The sequence below is a fragment of the Hippopotamus amphibius genome, chromosome 8 (assembly GCF_030028045.1).
Source record: "Hippopotamus amphibius kiboko isolate mHipAmp2 chromosome 8, mHipAmp2.hap2, whole genome shotgun sequence".
In the NCBI taxonomy this organism is placed as follows: Eukaryota; Metazoa; Chordata; class Mammalia; order Artiodactyla; family Hippopotamidae; genus Hippopotamus; species Hippopotamus amphibius.
In genome coordinates, this window is record NC_080193.1 from 5,976,408 (window position 1) to 5,997,598 (window position 21,191).

Here is a 21,191-nt window from a genome sequence, read left to right on the forward strand (position 1 = left end):
GGCGTGAGGCACAGTGGGGTGGTCCCCTGTGTAATCCAGCCCCTGGAGGGCCCTGATGCTCAAGAGGACACAGCTGATGACAGAGGCATCGCGCTCTTGCTCTTGGTGGTTGTTATGTTTTGGGGACATGATTTGACAGGTGGTACATCCGAATCCCTATAATAATGAGCCCTTTATAATGAGGCTCCTATTGTTTCTCTTTGCGCTTAATGAGGCTCTGAAGCTTTCATCCAGTCAGAGAGGACCAGCATTTTCCAGGGCTGCCACACCTCATTACCATTTGAGAATATGTCCTGTATTTATTGCCAGAAAACCGCTGTGGATTACCTCAGTTTCATACAGCCATCATTTTTTGCTCCTTTACGCCATTAATGACCATTGACCATTTGGTCTTATTTAAAAATTTAAAATGCTTTTATCTGGCCTTTATGCTACATATTTATTTTGATTTGCTTTTGTGAAATGAAAAGTCTTTGAGTAACACAGTTTCCTTTTGGCTAGCTATATTTTTTGTCAGGAGTTAAGTTTCTGGGGAGAATACACCCTGGCATGCTCACGCACTATTCATGAAAGGAAATTTTCCCAGGTTGGTGCTTCTGAGAAGCATCTGTTTTGAAATATGTGAACTGACGTGAACTAGTCTTCATTCCAGGAGCTTCTGAATATATATCATCAAAATCAAAAGCCCTGTCTTGAATTCCCTGTTTCCAAGCACCAAACCTGATGGTGAAGGCTGTAAAAGGCGTACTGACCAGACTTCTGAAAGCCGTCTCAAGACCTCGGATTTCAGGATTTCTTCACCTGGTTTGGAGGACAGCATGCATGTCAAAGACGTCACATGGTGTCAACCTTGCTGTCCCCTACCCTCCCCCTTCCCTTCCCCCACCCCAGTCGTGTATAATGTTGGCTGTGCCTGTCTTGTTTCAGGGATTCTGAAGTTTCATGAACACTACCTGGGAGACAACACAGTGGAAAACTCCAGTGACTTCCAGGCTGGCAGCAGCGCAGCCCTTCCAACAGCTACCAGCTCAGCCCTAGAGCAGCACATTGCCAGCGTGCGGGAGGCCCTGGGTGTAGAGTCTTACTATTCAAGGCAAGTAGTGCAGTGCTCCCAATCCCAGCTTCAGATGTGATCTCGGGGGGTTTCATTTATTTTTTCTTTTGTAAACATCCTACTTGAGCTAATGGATGAAATCTTCTGGAATTTACACATTGTGCTCAGTCTATTCACAGTTGCTGCAGCAGAAACAAATGCGTGTCTCTAGAGTGCAAACTCCTTAGCAGGATGTCTGATTTCCTTTCGGGCAGGTAAGGGCCTCATCAGACATACAGTTTTCTAAGATGGGTTTGTAGAATGTTTAAACATAAACACGACTTTGAGTTTAGCATATTAGCTAATTAAAATTGAGATGCTTTTTTGGTTATAAACAGATTCATAATGAGTTTGTACTATAGCTGAACTCCTGTTTAAGAATGTATCACCACTGACAGGATCTGTGCGTTGAGGGGCTGAGGTGAAGGAAGTTGAACTCCCAGTATTGAGGATAGGGAAGAAAAGTGCTTTTTTGCAAATATTGCAAAAGTTATATACTCATGGAAATGTTTTATTGTGGTTGGCTATTTTATACATAGAAACTAATTTCCACAAGGACCCTGCTTCTGGGAAAATGGTGGAAAGAAGAGAGTCCCTTAGAGCTGGGTTGTTGTCAGATTTCTTAGGCGTCTCAGTCCTCCATCCTGTGATTAACAAATGTTGAGAATATCCGTGTCAGAGAATCTGCTTTGTGAGCTGGTGTCAGGACCCAAGGACATCTGCTTTTCTCTTGAATGATTTCATTTGTAATCATGAAAATCCTAAGATGTTGCTGTGATTTCCTTAGAGATGCTTAACTCAAACTCCCTGAGTGTGTGGTGGTCATTGCCAGCAGCTGGATTGATCTTTGGGTGTTCATGAAGTCTGAAACGAGTTCTTAGATGAAAAATAACCATTCAATAATGGAATGTCAAGACTGGAAGGGGCTCTGGGGGTCATCTAGGCCAACTCCTTATTCGACAGAAGCTGGCAGCAAAATGGGACTTGCTGACAGTGAGTTAGTGTCAGAGCTGGGATCAAGACAATCTAGATCTCACCCAGACTCCTGGGCCAGTGCTTGTTCTGTTTTTAATTATCAAAATTAATATCATACTTGAGACAATAGCCGAAGCGTGTAAGAATGTCATCTCTAACTTCTGTTTGTGTGAAGCATGAACAGGCGTCAGCCATATGCACACACTGTTATCCTGTCCCTCCCTTGGCTGCTGTGTATCCTGGAACATCCCTGTCCATAACACTGGGTAGTGGTGTGGTGATCACAGGGGCTTCACTGTGTGGGAACCCCATGGACTTAGAAGTAAGGCTACTCCCTGAGATTTAATTATACATGACCATAAAATAGATTAGACCAGGGGTACACAGAGCTCTTCTGCAGACAGGAAGGCGCTTAGGCCAGTCTGATTAAAATGTAACCTGACCGAAGGTATTGCATATCCAGAGCAAGTGTTAGAGGGGAAGGATTGGCTAGCAGTAGAAACACAAAAAAAGGGAGCATAAGCAGAGCAGACTTTAGCAGTGCCCATTTCTGCCATTGTGAGAAGGGAGAGAGAACCTTGGCTGAGAGACTGCAAGTCCCATTGGAAGGCTGTTCTCGAGGTGGACTTGTAGTCATTATGCTCTCATCCTTCCCGTCTTCCCTCCCTTCCACAAATATTTGAGTGCCTACTGTATGCTGTGTCACTAGAGATGGGGAGAAGAGTGATGAATGAGGCAGGGAACTGAAAGAAAGTAAACAACAGAGCATACACAGTCTTTTAATGAAAACTGTTGTGAGTACTTAAATGAAAATGCAGGCTGTAGTGAAAATGTATAAGCAGAGGTGGGGAAACCTATACAGTACTGAGAGTTGGGGAGGCTTCCTTGAGGAGGGGGTGTTTGAGCTGAGCTCAGAAGGATGAAGAGAAATAAATTAGATGAAGGCCACCCCAGGCAGGATGCACAAGGCCTGTAGTAACCCTTGGAGGAGGAAACCTCTAAGGCTGTCCCCCTGCCTTCCCTTGTTCAGGCCTCTGCTTTCTGATTATCATTTGGTTTCTCATGACATCTACTTGCAGATATAAAATGTACATAACAAACTGGCACTCTGGTTTGTACAAATCTGCGACCTTGGTTAATGGAAGTAAGCTCCCAAGATGCAAAGCCTCTTTGAGCACATTAACAACATCAGGTTTTCAAGCTTGTAAGGCCACAGTCCAGAGCTTGAACTGTGATGAGATCATGAAGGCACCCGGGTGTGCAACACCTGTCATCTGAAACCCCTGCCCGTGCAGAGGTGGTTTCTGTGTGCACCCTCCTTACTGCCACGTGGTGGCCACAGCCAGGGCATTGCGGTCCACACAAACCACTGGCAGGGCTCAGCCTGTGTGAAAATACAGATTTCTCTTGATCTCAGTTTTCAGATACCTAGATTAAAATTCATCATGAGAAGGAGGGGGGTTACCCTTTGACTCTTCCCAGCACATCTCCTGTTGGACACCGTGGTTTAACTCCAAACACTTGTGCTTTAGCAATTCTATTGTATGATACTGCAGGTTGCCTAAGTTTGCTTCCTGTTGCCTTTGAATTAAAAAAAAAGTCTTTTGGGATATAGTTCAGTTCTTCATCAGTGGCCGGGAGAGAGGAAGCAGTGTAACTTGCTTCTGTTCCGCACATTAATCTTTTCCCCTCTGCCTGGTACGGAAAGCTCACAAGTCGAGGTGAGTCTTCAGGGGTCTCTAGGATGTTGGGTGACTTGATGCTCAGCATGAGTTTTGGGGGCTGCCCTTGGTAGCTTCAATCTCCTGTTTGAACAGCCAGAAGTGAGGTCTTTCCTGTTGCTTTGGACTAGTCTTATTAGAAATTTGTTCATCTTTTGTGAACTTAAACTCAGATTCTTGATTATGATGTTAAAATTGAATATTTTAGTGACATGGTTTGAATTTACTAAAATGGAGTTTTTGTGAAACTGGTTTCTGCCTCACAGTTTCAAGAAAACATTTCAATGGCAGATAAGTTGTGTTTCATCTGTAAAATTAGTAAATATTTTTAATATGTGAATGCAGCGAACAGTCTCATACCCTAGGGATATAAATGGGTTTAACCTTTCTAAAAATAATGTGCCAATAGTATGAAAAATCTTAAAAATGGGCCCTTTGACCCCAAAATTCTTATATTAGAAATGGAGTAAAGATGTATACATAGGAATATTTATAATAGTTCTATATATTATAGAAAAATAAAAACAACTGAAATGTCCATAATTATTGAATGTCATTATTTTATATTAGCATAGTATTATGTTGCAATTAAAATTATGTTTACGGAGAATTTTTAATCACATAGCCAAGTATTTGTGAAAAAATAGGATTAGAATTATTGTATATAGTATAATTTAAATTTTGGAATATATACAAAATACTGATATGAAAAGTAAGAAAAAAATCCTTAGACGGTAATGGTCCATAGTGTTAGTGATAATTATAGGTGGATGATGGAATTATAGATGCTTGATATTTTATTCTTTGTACTTTTCCTTATTTTCAGTTTTTTCACAATGAATATATATTATTTTTAAAGTCAGAAATAAATAGCCATGAATAAACAAATCTGTAATTCAAAGAGAAAAAAAGAAACCTTGCAATAATTTCAATTTACAGACTCCTTGGATTTTATTTTGGAGCCTGGCACCGCGATCTAGTTGTAGGTGGGTGATCTGGGCTTCTTTTCTGTTCTTGTCTCTTCGTGAGCACCATGCTCCAGCCACCACACCTTCCTCTGTTCTCTTAATGTACCCTGACTCCCCCTCCACTCTAGCTCAGGCATGGCTAACCTCTGGATCTGTAGGTACAGCTGCCCAGTAACCAATGCTGCCTAAGTATCTTCCAGGCATCTCTAATCTAATGTATCTAAAGCCCAACTCTTGAGTTTCTTTATTTCTCCCCCAAATCAGTCACTCTAATACATCACATTAAGAGATCTTGAGTTCTCCTCGGACAATTTGGACCATGTGTCTTTCTCAAATACAAACCTCCTGCCCCTGGCTGTGGGGTGACATCACCCTCCATGGCCACACAGCATCTGGCCCCTTCCCACCTCTCCAGCCTGTTTCTAGGGGTGTTTGGGTCAAAGTTCTCCCTGAACCACTGCTGCTGCCTCGCCTCTGCCCTCTCTGCTCCCTCTCCCTCTCATGGCCTTCCAATCCCCTTCAGCCAGAGTGACCTTTCATAGATGTATTTGGGACTATGTTTCCTTTCTCGCCCACCCTCTATCGCACTTTATCCATTCAAAGGTTCTGATGGTCTTCAGACTCCAGCTCACATTCCTCACCTTGGCCTGTAAGCCCATGTGATCTGGCCTTTGTCGGCCCCTTGAATACACCTCTAGTCCTTCTTCAGCTTGGCATCTCCCTGTGGCTGCCTTGGCCTCCTTTTACTGCCCTAGGATATATCAAGGGCTTTCCCACCTTAAAGTTTTGCACATGTCCTTCCTTCTCTCTGTATAGTTCTGCCCTCTGCGCTTGGTATGGCTGGTTCCTTCTCATCCTTCAAGTTCCTACTTAAATGATAATTCCTCAGAAAGGCCTTTCAGAAACTCCACTGTCGGATTCATCCATGTCTTCATGCCCAGGCCCTCAGGCAGTCCTGCAATATAGTAGATGTTTATTAAATGTGAACAGCCAACTGATTCTCTGAATGAATGAAGTACTTCTCCCTTCTCTCAGAACTGTCCTTCTACTTTTCCTGTAGAAAGTCTAATCCACCTTTAGAGCCCTGTTCAAATCTTGCACTGTTTCCATCAGGTCTGCCCAATCCCTGTAAGTCAAAATCAGGTCTTTGCTGTTCTCTGTGGTCACTAACAATAGCACTTATTTCATTCTTCCTTGTTCCATAATCAGCAGGTTTGTGTGTCTTCCCAAGCAGATGGTGATGCCATGGAGAGCAGGTGCACTGTCTTTCTCTCTGAATTCTCACTCTCAAACACAGTGCCTGGCCCATAGTGAGACGTCAGTGAATTTGAAATTTAGTCACCAGAAGGTGTGCTGTGAGCAAACTCTCTTCTCATCCTGGGCTGGCTCACTGATTCTCTTTTTCTCGTGGATGTAAAGTATACAGTGTGCCCCTAGAAATTGAGTCTGCACACCTGGGAGAACACCTTCATTCAATTACCCACAGTCTGGCCATGATATCCTTGTTATTCTGCAGACCATTTTTGCTCTCCTTAATGGCATCTTGCTGCTAAAAGGAAGTACAGTTCTACAAAGGAGTTTCTGAAAATGGATTTAAAAGAACTGCTTTTGTTAAGTGTTTAATAAGAACTTCCAGTCCCTTCCTCCCAAATCAAAAGAGGTGTAGATTGAAACCGCTGTACAGAACACGAACCTCCCATAAGGGAGAGGTTATAAATTTCAAAGCACATCTTCAGCTTTTAATACTGATATTTAGCCAGAGTCTTGCTGCTTCCTGGGCACCTGGGACAGTGCAGTGGTACTTTGGGGAAGCTAAGCTGACTGGTTAGAACACTAGCAGTGCCGCGTTCAGTGGTAGGTCTGGTCTGAAAGGTGTGCTTCCTCAGGGGTTTTAAATAAATTGTGATTGTAGACTGCCCTGGGAATAGGATGAATATTCCTTCATTGTAAATGGATTTGAAACCTTGATAAACTGTAGCTGTTACGATGTTTTTCTTTTGGTGCTTTTCTATATTGCCTGATTGTCTACAGTGAAAGTTATTTTTATAATCAAATGCATTTTCTTATTTTAAAACACTCTTTAGATTGCACCAATTCATAAATGCTGATGACTCCAGTTGGTTCTCGCCTGATAACAAGGGGCAAATGTTAACAAGTCTAACAGTCTCACGTGCTGGAGGAGATGTGGGCCCACAGGGTATCTTATGTGGCCGAGGAGAAAGCAAATTGGCATGACTGCATTGGAAGATGGTTTGGCATCACCTTCTGAGCTGAGTATTTGCCTACCCTTTGACCCAGGTACACACACCTTACGTGTGATAGCCAAGAGAGGATCTTGTACATGAGCAAAAATCTTCAGAGCTTCACTGTAGACAATAGCAAAATCCTGAAAACACCCATATGCCATCAGTGAGAGAATGGATGAGTAAACGGTGGTGCAGTTGGTCCCCAAACAGAATATTAGGAGCAGACAAAAGTGATGAGCCGTAGCAAACCTCCAGATGTGGCCAAATCTTAGAAATATAATATTAAGTGAAAAAGTAGGTCCCCAAATACTACTTATACCATGACATCCTTTTGATAAAGTTAAAACAACTAAAAAAATATACTTTTAGGACTATAGCTAGATGCAATAAAACTTTTCTGGAAAGGACAGTCAGGGAGTGATGGCCATGGGATTCAGAATGGGACTTGCCTCAGTCTGGGAAGTAGGGGATGGGCTCTGTGGGAGGTAACAAAAGATTAGATGTAAGTTATTCTCCGGTTTTTGTTTTGACTGGTGGATTTGTGAGTACTTATTACATTATTAAAAATTACTCAGTAAATACGTGAAAATAGGCAGTTCATGGATCAACAATGAACCAAAGATTATGATTAATTCAGTCCCAAAGAGATTTCCCCCCATCTCCACTAAAAGAGGGAAGAAAAACAGGGTTTTTTAAACAGATGAGTTGCAAAGGCAAGATTGCATCTGGGACATATTTTATCGATATAAATGAATACTTGATAGACTGATTTAAATTATTTATATCTGTCCTTTTAAGCAAATACCCAAGAACTGGTCATTGCTACATCGTTGGCTTATTTTCAATTACAGTGGGCCTTTGAAAGTTTAAAACTATATTTACAATATTTTCTAATTCTGGCAAATTGCTAATCAAGTCTGACTTCCCAAGTAATCCAAACTAGTAGGGTTTTACTTTATAAATCAAATATTTTTTTTACCCTAAATTTTTTTTTCAGAATTCTGTGGAGTAACAGTGGATATAATATTTTGGGACATTTATTTTGTCCCTTAAAACAAAGAATTTCCAGTTGCATTCTAAATTAGGGCAGTGCCATTTTGAAAATATTTTATGAGCATGTAGTCAGTCTGTGCCAGAGCTGGTCCTGAGCCTGGAAATATATACATGAATAATGGTAGGAATTCTTGGCCTTACAGTAGCTCAGTGTGGAACATGCAACAAATGTGTAAATTAATAATCCACCATGTGCGAAATGCTGTGGTAAATGTCTAAAAAAGAAGGCCATTCCTCAATCTGCCTACTTGGGGACATGGGCAGTGGTTCAGGTTTCCTGGAGGTGACATTTGAGCTGGGCCCTGAAGAGTGAGGGAGAGAAGTCATTCTAGGCAGAGGAAGTTCCTCACCCAGCAAGGGCCTGGAGGAAGGAAAGGGCCAAGGCCTTCAGGTGATGAGTGGCCGTTGTAAGAGGACACCTGTCCTTTGCTGCAGGAATTGTAGTCTCTATGTCACAGCTGCTCAGCCACTGCCTCTAGAGGCTCACCTCTTTCTTGTAAGATCTGAGGTCGAGCTCCCTTTCTGATAGGGTGTGTTTGCCTGGCCGAATCTCTTAAGTCCAGTGTTCTTGTGACACGGCTCAGTTCCAAGGGGCAGGCCTTATCTCTGAGGTGACTCACTCAGGCTCAGCTATATCTGTTTGAGGGGGAAAAAAGATGATGCCAGGTTAGGGATTAGAGCACTTGAAGAGACACAGCTGCAGAAATGAGAGGAACCCGCCGTAGACTCTGGTCTTATGCCCCTGATCCCCAAATTTGGATTCCTTCCAAAAAGCTGAGTACAAAATGAGTACAGAAGGTTCTGGTAAGCTTCTTAGTGTAAGTCAGCAGCTTAGCGAGAAGGATAAGTGTAGCTGGTCTTTTTGTATGACCTCTGAAATAGCCTAAATTGAATCCCCTTTTGTAGTTCTCATGTACTTTTTCAAAGCAGAATTCTTGAAATTGCTAGAAATGAGTTTTCCCATTATTCATGGGAGGGATAATCTGGTGAATGGTAGAATCAGCCTAAAGACAAAAAGCAGGCTGGTGGTACAGGGAAAAACTGTTTGTGCCTGTCATTGAGCAAGTGTGGGGGCCCCCAGGCCTGGAACTGTGAATGGCCTGGGTTTCCTTGGGCCAAGGGCCGACACTTCTGCACTTGGGTCACAGGGCAGGGGCCACTCTGGTAGGTGTCATGGAGCCTGGCACAGGCACTATTGGACACCAGACACTTCTTCAAAAGAAGTGTTGTACCATATCCTTTGTTCATGGTCCCAAAGGTTGGAATGGCATTTCTTTTAGGACAGGGCAGGGGGAGGAGGGGTGGAATGGATCCGCTGACCAATCCAGTCAGTGCTTCTGCCTCAGGTCCACATGAGCCTTGGCTGGCTGTTGCCATAACCAATTTTCTAAAAATTCTTTGAACTAATCAAATCTCAATATCTCTGACTTTGTATATCCTGCCCTTTGCCCCAGTGAAATTCCCTGGCCTTTTCTTTCTGATTGATTCTGTGCAGCTTTATCTAACAATCAATATTTAAGACATTTAATATATAACTCTTGACTTATCTTGCTTTAGGAAAATAACCTCGGTATAGCCACCAAGTTCCTCTTCAAACTGGCTAAAATAGGTATTGTTTTCATCCCATTTGAACTTTTATGATTTGAACACGGTGGTAAGGAGGCCCTGAAGAGGTGCTGTCCTTAAAGGAGCACATTTTGCTGTGTCAGACCCACAACTCACGCTGTGCTGGTGAGGTTTTTCCTCTAGTAATGCCATGTAGCACCTCAAAGTTTCAGAGACTTATACCACAAGCATGTGTTCCTTGCTCTGGGTCTGCAGGTCAAATGGGGTGGTTCTGCTTTAGGCAGCCTGTTGGGCTTAGGTCGCTATATCTCATCTTTCTGTGACCAGTGGTGACCAAACAACACTCTTCTCAGAGAAGAAGTCAGGATCACAAGAGGCCAAGCAAAACAACAAGGCACATTTAAAGCTCTGCTCACTGCTCACTCACGTTCCGTTGGCTAAAGCAAGTCACGTACCAAGCCGGACACTGATGGGACGGAGTCTCTCCAGCAGTGCCTGTGTGCTGCACAGTAGCCCAGCCTCCCACTCCCACCGCCCCTGGAGACCGGGGAGAGACGGGGATGATGTTCACTCAGGCTTCCCGCTCCTGTTCCCTTCAGCATCTGATGTGGACCACGAGTCTGCTTCTCTCTCTCCCTCCTCAACACAGCGCACACCCAGGTGTGGGTGAGGCTCTGCAAGCACTCCTCCGTCTCCTCTGACGGCCTCTTATCTTCCTCTTGCTCTGAAGCCGTGAGCATATCCCTCTCTCACACTTGGTTATCAGGCTTTCCCTTGGAAATGTAGTCTTTCTCATGGACACAGATGTGCATGCCTAGCCCAGTGTCACTGGATTTCTAGGCTTGACCTTCCCCCTGTATGCACGTAGGTCCCCTGGAAATCACCTCAAGCTCAGCACATCCAAAGTCATACCTTTTCTCAGGTAGTACCATAACCTGCTTCACCTTTTTTCCTATTTATTTTAAAGTCTCCATCTTTTCCCCCCAAATTCCTTAGTTTTAAGGCCTTTGAATCATTTGTCCTTAAATTTCCCTTTTCTTTATTGCTGGTTATTTTATCAGTCATTAAACTCTGATCTTACCCAATTGCTTCTAGAATCCCCTTTCTTCTTTTCTGCTCTGGGCCAGGCTCATTATATGAATATGTCCAGGTGACCAGCCTGGCTCCCTGCCTCCTGCCTCCTCTTCCTCCTTCAGTTCTCCTGGCCCTCTGCTTGCCTGAGGAGTTTTCCATAAGCTCCACTGTCGTCCGACTGCTCCCACACACATCATAGCCCACAGAGAATTCTGGTGGCCGAGGAGTCCCTGAGATGATTTGGTCATCAGGCGCCATTGTTCCATACAGCTTGTCCCACTCCAGCTCCTGGAGTCAACCCTCTGTTCCAACAGGGGCCAGGTTTGTCCCCTGCCACCTCCATACCATGCACATTCCCCTGAGTTTGCATTTACTGTCTTCTTCTGTCAATGTGGGATCCCTGGATTTCTATCCCCCAGGGCATTGCTTTTTCTTGGAAGTCTCAAGCACACACTGAAGGCAGGATTTGCTTACACAGGTGGGTAGAAGCCAAAGTGGGGGAAAGTATTAAGGAGAGAGGACAAAGTAGGGGATACCTGTCGGGAACCAACCCACCCATGCTTTCTCCTTTTCTCTACTCCAGCCAGGATTTGGAAAAGTCTGGGCACATAGTACATAACACTCTGTTGTATACTCATTGGGTAACTAGAACTAAACAGGACAAGTTGGCTCAGTCCCAATGGTGATGTCCCTGAATGGCTTGACAGTGATCGTGTCTTATCTCTACCCTCCCAGCTCCTAACAGTGTCTGGTACCTAAGAAGCCCTCAGTGAATGTTCACTGGATGAGTGGATGAGTAAAGGAGGGAGAGTGCAAACTGCTGGGGGCTGGAGGATTCCTTCCCTAAGCACATGGTCAGTATAACATCCTTAATGTAAGGGCAGCATGGCATCATCAACATAGCAAAGCATGGTACAAGTGAGAACATGTTTCATAGTTATTTCTCATGTTGCTCTAGCCCTTTTCTTCCCACTTTACCCCTGTGAAGTACTGTGAAAGCACAATATTATCCTCAGCACTCAAAGAGATGGGCTTACCCAGATCAGATAATTAGTGCAGACCTTAAACTAACATCCACATTGCAAAACTTGGCCCCTAGGACAGCACATAAAACTCTGAGTCTCAGTAACACATTAAACTCGTTAAGGCTTCAAAAGTAACGAGATGTTCTTTCCTGGCTTTTGATAGACTTATGCTAATGCGGTGAGGAGTCGCTGCTAATAAGCAGGGAGAGGCAGAATTGATTTAAGGATCTGTCACCTCCAAAAACATACTGTCTGATGGAGACAAAGTTATTATCGTAAACTTGTCTTTTCCTTTATTCTTGTGTGTGCTGCTCATCCCCCTGCTAATTAGAGACATCAGCAAATGACACTTCATTTTCTGGCGGCCCTCATAAAAGCTTCCTGCTTTTAGGGGGGACTGAGTCCCTTCCCATCTCCTAGGCAGCCTGTAGCTGTCCTGCCCTCGCTCCTCCCTGCCTGCACTCCAGGGCCTCCTGCGAGCCCATGGCTGATGTGGGCTTCAGCTTGTTTTCTGTGGATCTGTGAGGATCTCCAGCCTCACAGGTGGATCAAGCAACAGTGGATGTTTCCACCTAAAACTAGAAGTTGGATTAACACTTCCCATCCATGAAAGGATAGAGCTGTGGGATAACTTTCAAATCTCACTATAAGTTAATATATACATTTACTAATTTAGACTGATGAGGTTGAGACTGTATGTGTCAAATATTGATTATCACCTCAAGGTTGGAGATGGCCTTTCTTGAGAAGATTAAATGGAAAGACCGAGTGATGCACAACATTGATTTCCTTTCATTTAGCTAGCCACACCAGACTTGGGTGCCACATCCCTGTAGAGAACTAAGACATCTCTTTGGGGTTTCCAAAAAAGTTATTTGTTGGGTCTGGGTAGTTTTAGTGTTGTGGGTTTCCACTGTTTCCTTCTATCTTAGCACCTTGTGAGTTTCATTCTTGGCTGTCCTAATCACAGTGTTATTTATTATGTGGAGTTCATTTGGTAATGTGTGTCTCTCTCACTGAGTGTAGGGACTGGGTGTAGGGACTGGGTCTGTCTGATTTACCATCAGTACAGTACCTGGCACGTGGTCAGCTCTCAGGAAATAGTTATTGAATGACTGAATGAAATGGGCCTGCCTTTTTTTCTTTCCCATAGAAACACTGTCAATTCATAGTTATGTTAATGCTGAAGCTAGGAAAGTTTCCCATCAGTGCTAGAATTGATCTGGCTATGTACAAGAAAAAAGAAATTTCCAAAGAAGGGCACAGATGGAGCAAACTGGGCTAATTCCAGAGTGAAATGAGGAGGGAAAAAAAAGGCGGTGGTGGTTGGGCGGGGGGTGGGCAGCTCGGGTGGAGTGTGTGTGTGTACAAACTTTCCTTCAATCAAGCATAAGCGAATGCTTTATTGTTATTTTTCTTGTTGTCTGCTTCCTCCTATATTAGTTCAGTGTTGACTTTTAAGTCCTGGAGAAAAAAACTCAGCAGAGTTTATAGTGAGTAAGGACTTTGGATTACAGTGTTTTTGAATGTTGGAAATGGCTAAGTTTAGAAAGATAGAGGATTCTAGGTGGAAGAAATTTACAAGGAGGAAAAAAAGCTATTTGTCTAACTTATCTTTGAAAATAAGTCAAAAAGGCAAGAGAATCCAGGCTCTGTAAAATACGAGTCGTTTCAATTTCCCGTGGCAGGTAGAAGTTTTCGGTATATGCATACAACTTTGATTTCATCTTACACTACTAAATAAAATCAACAACCCAAGATGCGTAAGATGCCCTGCCGAGTGCCCTGTTATGACAAGTTAATGCTCACGTTTTAACTGTGACTCCCTATTAGAACTTCTCAGCTTGCTTCTTTGGGGAAAAAGAGAGAAATGGCCTCCATGGCCAATAGCCGTGTGCCAGACACAGGTGTACATGCTTACTAGATGTTTGTGACATCCTCTGAGGGGACAACTGTGGTCCCATTTTACCTAGCAGAAAGCCTAAAGAAACTCAGAGCCATTCAAGGAATTGTCGGGGGTTCACAGCTAGTTGAATGGTGGAACTGGAACTCAAGTGTGGGCCTCAGAAAGGGTTTCTCAGAATCAAAGAGTGCTATGCCTCCTGGGGCTCTAGAATTGCGTTTTCAAATGATTTTGTTTGAAGATTAGAAAAAGACAGAAAATGACCCATTCACCACCTTTCCAGACTTTTGCTGTCCCTTTGGAGATTTTGGTACACTTTTCTCCTCCCCTTCTGGAAACTTCCATTGAGTCTCCAAGTACTGGGTATTCTACGGTCTCATTGGTCTCAGCAGTAAAATGGAGGAAAGAGAAATGTGGAAAAATATACAAGATGAAAAAGTAGAGAAATATTCTGTCACAGTGCAATCTAACACATTTAAACAATCTTACTAAGGTGAATTTGAAAGCAAGAAGATTAGTTTCTCATTGAGAAATGAAAGTCCTTTGGCTTAAAGAATATTTTCAAAACATAAATTCTTCATTACCCAAGGTATTTCTTAAAATGAAAAGAGTACATATCAAGGCATATCATGAAAGAAATAATTCAGCAGTCCTTGAAAATTTACCTAGTTTCCATTCACACATTAAAGTGATCATTTAATCTTACATACAATTCCCTGAACTCTCCCTAAATAATTGCTTTGGTGATTTTAGCTCAACCTTGAAACAGACTTGGATCTGTTGTATATTTGACTTCATTTGAAAGAAAGAAACAGTTATAAAGAAATAGAGACTTCAGAGGTTTAAACCCTTTATCCACAGGGACTAGAGGAGAGAAGTGTGTTCAAGCCCAGAATGGAATGAGGTATCAGGTCTAATGATAATAATACCACCTGTTCTATAGGTGGGACTTTATATAACGTCTACCGGGCATCTTCACGTATATTCTTCAGTTAATCTTTATAGTAGCCCTTGGAGATAGGCAGGACAACTATTAAGATCCCTCTTTTTTGGGATAAAGAAGTTGAGCCTCAAAGACTGACTTATCCGAGGTCACAAGGCTAAAGGGTAAAGTTGGAACTTGAACCCAGGCCTCCATGTTCAATCTACTGATCTTTCCAACAGAGCCATTTGTCTCTCAAGAGGCAAGTATTTACTATGGATAAGCTTTTGTTAGATTTGCCAAGGCTCTTGCAAAGTCTCTGATTGTAATAGAAGTTTTCCTATGTTTGAGACAGATGGGCATTGCCTGGGGTTTGTAACGGTATTTATAGAACTGGAATTTGAGCTGTAACAATGAAGTTCTAAATTATTTTCGGTGTAACACTAAGCTTTCAGATGAGCTACATTTAAGTTAATAGTATGTGAATAAACTGATCTACTTAACTTCTTCATGGCTTGGGCATTTGGGTTCCAGAATAAATCTGAAGCTTCTTAAGTCAAAGTGGGATAAGAAGGACTTCTCTGGTGGTCCAGTGGTTAAGACTCTGTGCTTCCAGTACAGGGGATGTGGGTTCAATCCCTGGTTGGGGAGCTAAGAGCTTGCAATCCATGTGGCGCGGCAAAAAAAAAAAAGGAAGGAAAGAAAGAAGCAGCAAAGAATAAATAAATAAGATGTCACTTATTGTGATGCAACTCTAGTTAAAAGAACAGCTGTGAAGGGTTTGCAATTAATATAGTGTGAACAATTTTAGAAGCGTTTTTCTGGGTAATTTAGCCTTTCAAAGAGAGTTTGAAAATTTTCATCCATTTATTCATTCAGCAGCAATTTGCTTAGTATCCCCATAATGCCAGTTACTATACTTGGCCCTGAGAATTCAGAAAAGAGACACGTTTCCTGTCCTTAGGCATTCATAGGCCAGTAGGTTTGTGGGTGTCATGAATAGAGATACTCAAAAGCACGGATAAGTCTCGTGAAGGTCTAGCATTCATCTTACGATGGACACTGTTTACCTGCCCCCAAAGTTTCAAATCTTTTATTTCCTTGAAGTTGGAATTTTCAGTATTTTATATTATGAGAGATAATGCAATCACTCTAATTTGTGAGAAATCCAATTATTGAGACATTCATTCATTCAGCAAACATTTGTCAAATGTATACTGTGTGTCTGGTCATCTGCTATATATTGGGTTGCAGAGGTGAAACCAATAGATTTCCTCCAGTAAGGAGCTCTCAGTCTAAAAGGAGAGAGACCATAAACAAATATGCCCTGTTCAGATTCTGCCGCTTATAGCTGTGTGATCTTTGGCAAGCGATTTAATCTTATGGAGTTTTTGTAACAATAAAATGATAATGCCTGAAAAACAGTAGGAGAGAGCTGGGCACATAAGAAGGCTTCATCTAGTTGCCACTGTCACTTATGAGAGAAGCGGGAGAGGCAAACAGAGGTCACAGGAGCCACTTGTGCCTCCCTGAGGGCTTAGTCAGGAAAGGCTTCCTGGAGGAGGTGCTGCTTGAGCTGCATCAGAGATGCAATGAGTTTTTGCCAGGCCAGCAAGGCACTGTGAAACCCAGGTGGAATGTGCAGCACAAGCTGAGGCTTGGGATATGGGACAGCTGCCACACGCAAGGAGAAGCAAGAAGGGCAGCACGGTTGGAATATCAAGTACAGGGAGAACTTTGACCCAAACACCCCTAGAAACAGGCTGGAGAGGTGCTAAGGGACCAGATGCTCTGTGGCTGTGGAGGGTGGGGTCACTTCACAGCCAGGGTAGGAGGTTTGCATTTGAGAAAGACACATGGTCCAAATTGTCCGAGGAGAACTCAAGATCATTTTGCCCTGTTCTTTCTGAGGCTCTTGGGTTAAACATTCTACATGACCTGTTATTTTAGGGGAAAAGACAACCATTTAAAAACCTGCTGGACAGTTAAAAGTCATGTTGAACATCTGCCTTCAACCAAGAAATATCGTACATACAAGGGAGAAGTCTCACTTTCTAGGTCTAGAGAAAACCAGAAAATTAATATTCTGATTTGGTCCAGCAAATGCTGTAAGAATAAGTCAAGTATAAAATATGTACATTTCCTAGTAGTGTCTTTGATTATGTTGGCAGAAAATTACCTTTCTGGGATAAACAGTCAGGGGACAAGCAGAATTTTAGTTGTGCATAGTCCAAACCCAGATCCCTTCTGTTAAATCCAGGGCCAGGGCCTGACTCTGCAACAGCCTGCAGTGTGAAATGGTATCAAATGCTCTTTTTACCCTATTCTCTATTAGAGTTAAAATTGAAAACTTTTGTCATGGTGTCAGTAAAAATAAATAAAGAAAACAGTAGGAAGAAATGGTCTCCTTTTTTCTGAAGGGCAGACGAGGCTGTGAGGCTTGAGCTGTCTTTAAACACTGCAGCAGCACAGCTGTCAGAGGAGCTCATTGGCCCTCAGTTTAACCATAGAAAACATGTTTTCTTAAATTATTTTGGCCTTATAGGGTGTTTTCTTAAATGAAAAATGATCACAGTTAGCATGCCTGACCCTTGTTGGCCCGACCATTTTATGAAAAATAATAATGTTATATGGCAGAGCAGTCTGGAAGGAATGTCAGCTCGCCTTGGCCACAGATTCTCAGTGACCTCGGAGCCTATGCTAAGTCAGTGGAGGGCTGAGTATGTAGATTGTGAACTGTGGCAGAGGAACCAGTACTTTCTTCGGCATCCACAGGTTTTCACTTCCTTCTTTGGAAGAATCTCTTTGGTGGGAAGTATAGTTATCCTTGCATATGCCACTTTGGGAAGAGAACGTGTGTCCATAATCACTGAAAGGAAATACCCAGTGTGGTCAGAGCCTGTCCTGGCTGGCCTCGTGAGGTTTAGCAGCTGCTGCCAAGATGCCGTGCAAGGGGGGTGGCCTGGCTGGAATACCAGAGGCGTTGTTGGTTTCTGGATGCACTAGGGAAGGCCACACATTCCTGTGTATAATGTATCAAAATGATGCACTGATGCATTTGATAGCTCTCTTAAATGCATCTCCTATTCACCATTTACATTTTTATTTTAGTTTTTGAATAAGTAGTACTTGGTACGAAATTCTAGGTTTCAAAAGAGAAAATGGTGAACAGTCTCCCTCCTATCTCTTTTTCTCGTGACCTAATTCTCCTCCTTGGAGCAGTGTTCCAGTTTCCCGGGTACCTTTCCAGAGAAAATCTCATCCATTTACTTGTGATACGTCCATCGCTTGCTTGTTGAGGGCAATGATAGTGTTTGACAATAGGTGTGGTAAAAGTACTTTGCCACCTTCATTCTGAACATAGAGCTGGTATTGAAAGTATATGAAGTTATTTGGGAGGGGGTATAATTAGGCCTGTTTAACAATGAAATATTGATTTTACATGATATTTTGTAGCACTGAAATTTTTTATTCCATGTCTCATTTTACCCTTATTACAATCTAGAAAATAGATAAGAGCGGGTATTATTATTTCCATTTTACAGTTCACAAAACTGACGTGAGAGAAGGTAAGTGCCTTTTACTGTCTTACAGCTGATCGGTGGCAGAATTAGATTAGAGATGATTCCCCTTGTGTTCATATTTCTGTCCAGTGTTGCAAGCCTGATCTTGGTGGCATTGATTCTCCATTACTGTATATTTTGAGTTGTAATGGAATCTGTTGAGATTTTAGAAATACTTTTGACTCTTTCTCTCAATAAAATATTGGAACAAGCATTATTGTGAAGGGTTATTGAAGACCTATGCTAAGAAAACTATCTCACTGTAACTAATCTCTGAGCCCTCCTCTGTTTCAGCATTGCGCTAGGTGCTTTATGTATGCCATTTAATGCCATACATTTTAATGCCTGCTATTCACCCATTTTACAGTTGAGGAAACTGAGACACAGAGAGGGAAACTGCCAGTGGTTATACAACTTGAAAGTGGTAGAACTGGAATTCAATTCCAGTTTGTGCTGATTTCTGCCAGGAAGTGCAGAAATGATTATCATCTCCATAATACAGTTATTTTATGTAGTTAAAGATCCAACAAATGCATATGGGTCTTGATGATTAGCAGTTGTTAAAAGGTGATAAAAATTCAAGTGTTGAGCTCTGTTTAAAATACCATAGAATATTAAAGAAGAAAAAGCTTGCTTCCTGCTTTCAGAAGGTTACCATCAAGTTGAAGGCATAGAAGTAACACAAATGAGCTTCAGAACATAACATGATCACAAAACCACACTCGGAAACATGGAATCAGAGAGGTCTGAAGTTGGAGGGGCCTGGGGGGTTATTTAGAGACTCTATCCAAGACTGAAATCATCCTTTTCCCTCTGATTTGTGTGTCAGTGATACCATGAGCCTCCCAAGACACCAAACCCGCAGACATGGAGTTCTAGTACATTCCTTCCACCCCTTTGTCTCCAGTCTTCTGAGGAGCAGCCTTGCAAACTAAATTTAAAGTGGCCGTCACTACTGTACCCCTCCCTTGCCCACAGGAAAAGTAATAAGCCCAAGTCAGTCCTCTTACCTCCATTTCTCCTGGTTCATATCCTGTCAAACATGTGCTGAAAAAAAGGACACCGAACCAGATTCCTGAACCCCAGGCTCTGTGCAGTCCAAGACGACAAACTCTCTGCGGGCACAAGATCCCTCCTGAACCGTGATGGAGGCTGCAGGGACCCATTCTTGCGTGGGTCCCCCCTCCAGCTCTTACTCACCCTCCTCACAGCTGTGCTAGTCTTGTCCCCTCCTCGTCATGTACCAGGTTCACATCCAGGATGTGATGCCATCTCTATTCAGATACCTTCCCACCACAGAGACAGGTGGTAGAAAGGGTCCTGGATGGTGTCCTTTGTGTCGATAGGGAGTTGGAGTTAAACTAAGCGTCGATCACTGTAGGGGGCGGAGGAGGTGCGGTGGGAGCATGCTGGGCGGGCATCCTGTGCAGCAGTGGATACTGCAGTTAAAGTGGTTCCACTTCCAGTTTGGTGAAATAAGCTCCTCCCACAAATAACAACTAAAATCGTGGGGAAGAAAAATAACAAGTACCTGAAGGTACTGAGAGTGAACAGAAGCAAACAGATTCTGGAGAGGAGTCATAACATGGAAGAAAGGAATGGCACAGAGGATGTTTCCCATTTTTATGGCTTTTAGCCTAAGGTCAGACCACAGTCAGCAGCCACATTTGGCATTTAGAACTCCAGTAAAACACAACACCCTTCTGGTCTGAAGAACAGGATGGCAGTACCCAGGGCAACCACAGCCTATGTATAGACTCTGCCCCATCTCTAGCTGACCCCTGAACTGCAAATGCATGGGACACATTCTAGCTAAAGATAGAAGAACTGAACTGAGGTTTGAACTGCCACTGAAGAGACAGAATATTTCATTTGAATCCAATCAAGTGAATTGCCTGCTTTTAAAAAAATAAAATTAACACTCTTTAGAGGAATGTAAGAGAATTCACAACATAGCTTTCACAACACCCTGGATACAGTGAAAAAAGTTTTGACATGCAAAGAACCAGGAAAATATAACTCAGTTTTAAGAGAAAAGATAGTCAACTGATGTCAACCCTGAGCTGACTCAGATGTTGGAAATAGCAAAGATTTCAAAGCATTTATAATGTTAAATAAACTATGGTCACAGTGAATGAAAATATAAGAATAACATTGTATTTAAATATATAAAATATATAAAAATATATTATCAAGCATACTTCAAATACATATATAAAGCAAAATATATAAATTAAAATACAGAAGTATAATTTAGCAGAGAGTGAGAAACTTTTTAAAAGAATACAATGGAAATTCTACAACTGAAAAATACAATACCTAAAATTTAAAATTCACTGGATGGGCTTAGCAACAGATTGGAGTTGACAAAGCAAAGAGTGAACTTGGAGATAGAGCAATAGAAACTATCTAGTCTTAAGAAAAGAGAGATAAAATTGGGGAGAAAAAAAAAAGCCTCACAGATATCTGGAAGAATTTTGGTGAAAGACATACATTTAAATTCAAGGATCTCAGAGAACCCCAAGCAAAATAAATAAGATATTTAATTTTGTAAAAACGATAGAGGAAATTCTGAAAGCAGCTAGAGCAAGTCAACCCATTGCATAGAAGGGAACAGCGATTCGAGTGATGTGGGTTTCTCATCCAAAAGAATGGAGGGCAGAAGACATTGGAATGACTTTTTAAAATGTTGAAGAAAGAAATCATTGATCCAGAATGTTAAGAACAGCAAAAGAAATATTTCAAGAATGAAGGCAAAATAAATGTTTTCAGATTTTTTTAAAAAGTTGAATATTGATGATCAGAAGACCTATACCACAGGAAGTGCTAAAAGAAGCTCTTCCAGTTGAAAGTTTAATGCTGGGTGGAAACTTGGATCTTCAGGAAGAAAGAAGAATGTCAGAAATGGAAAATAAATGGGTAAAAACAAGACCTAGTTTTCCCTTATTTTTAAAACGTGCATAAGACTATATAAAACAAACAAAAAAATCAGATTGCTATGGTATTTATAATGAATATAGCTGCTATACATATCACAGCTATACAGTAAATGTTGGAGGTGGTATTAAATGGACGAACTGTG

The 21,191-nt window shown here is 42.1% G+C and overlaps 1 protein-coding gene across 10 annotated transcripts in view; it reads left to right on the top strand.

Annotated features, from left to right (window-relative positions):
• Window positions 1–21,191, top strand: part of TTC28 (tetratricopeptide repeat domain 28) — a 586,106-nt gene that overhangs the window by 485,540 nt on the left and 79,375 nt on the right. For all 10 annotated transcript variants that reach the window (XR_009055063.1, XR_009055064.1, XR_009055062.1 and 7 more), the window contains one exon: window positions 928–1,093. Coding sequence is in view for 6 of the 10 variants with exons in the window: in XM_057745050.1 (XP_057601033.1) it covers window positions 928–1,093 (166 nt within the window). In the remaining 4 variants the exon portion in view is untranslated. The remainder of the gene's footprint in view (window positions 1–927; window positions 1,094–21,191) is intronic.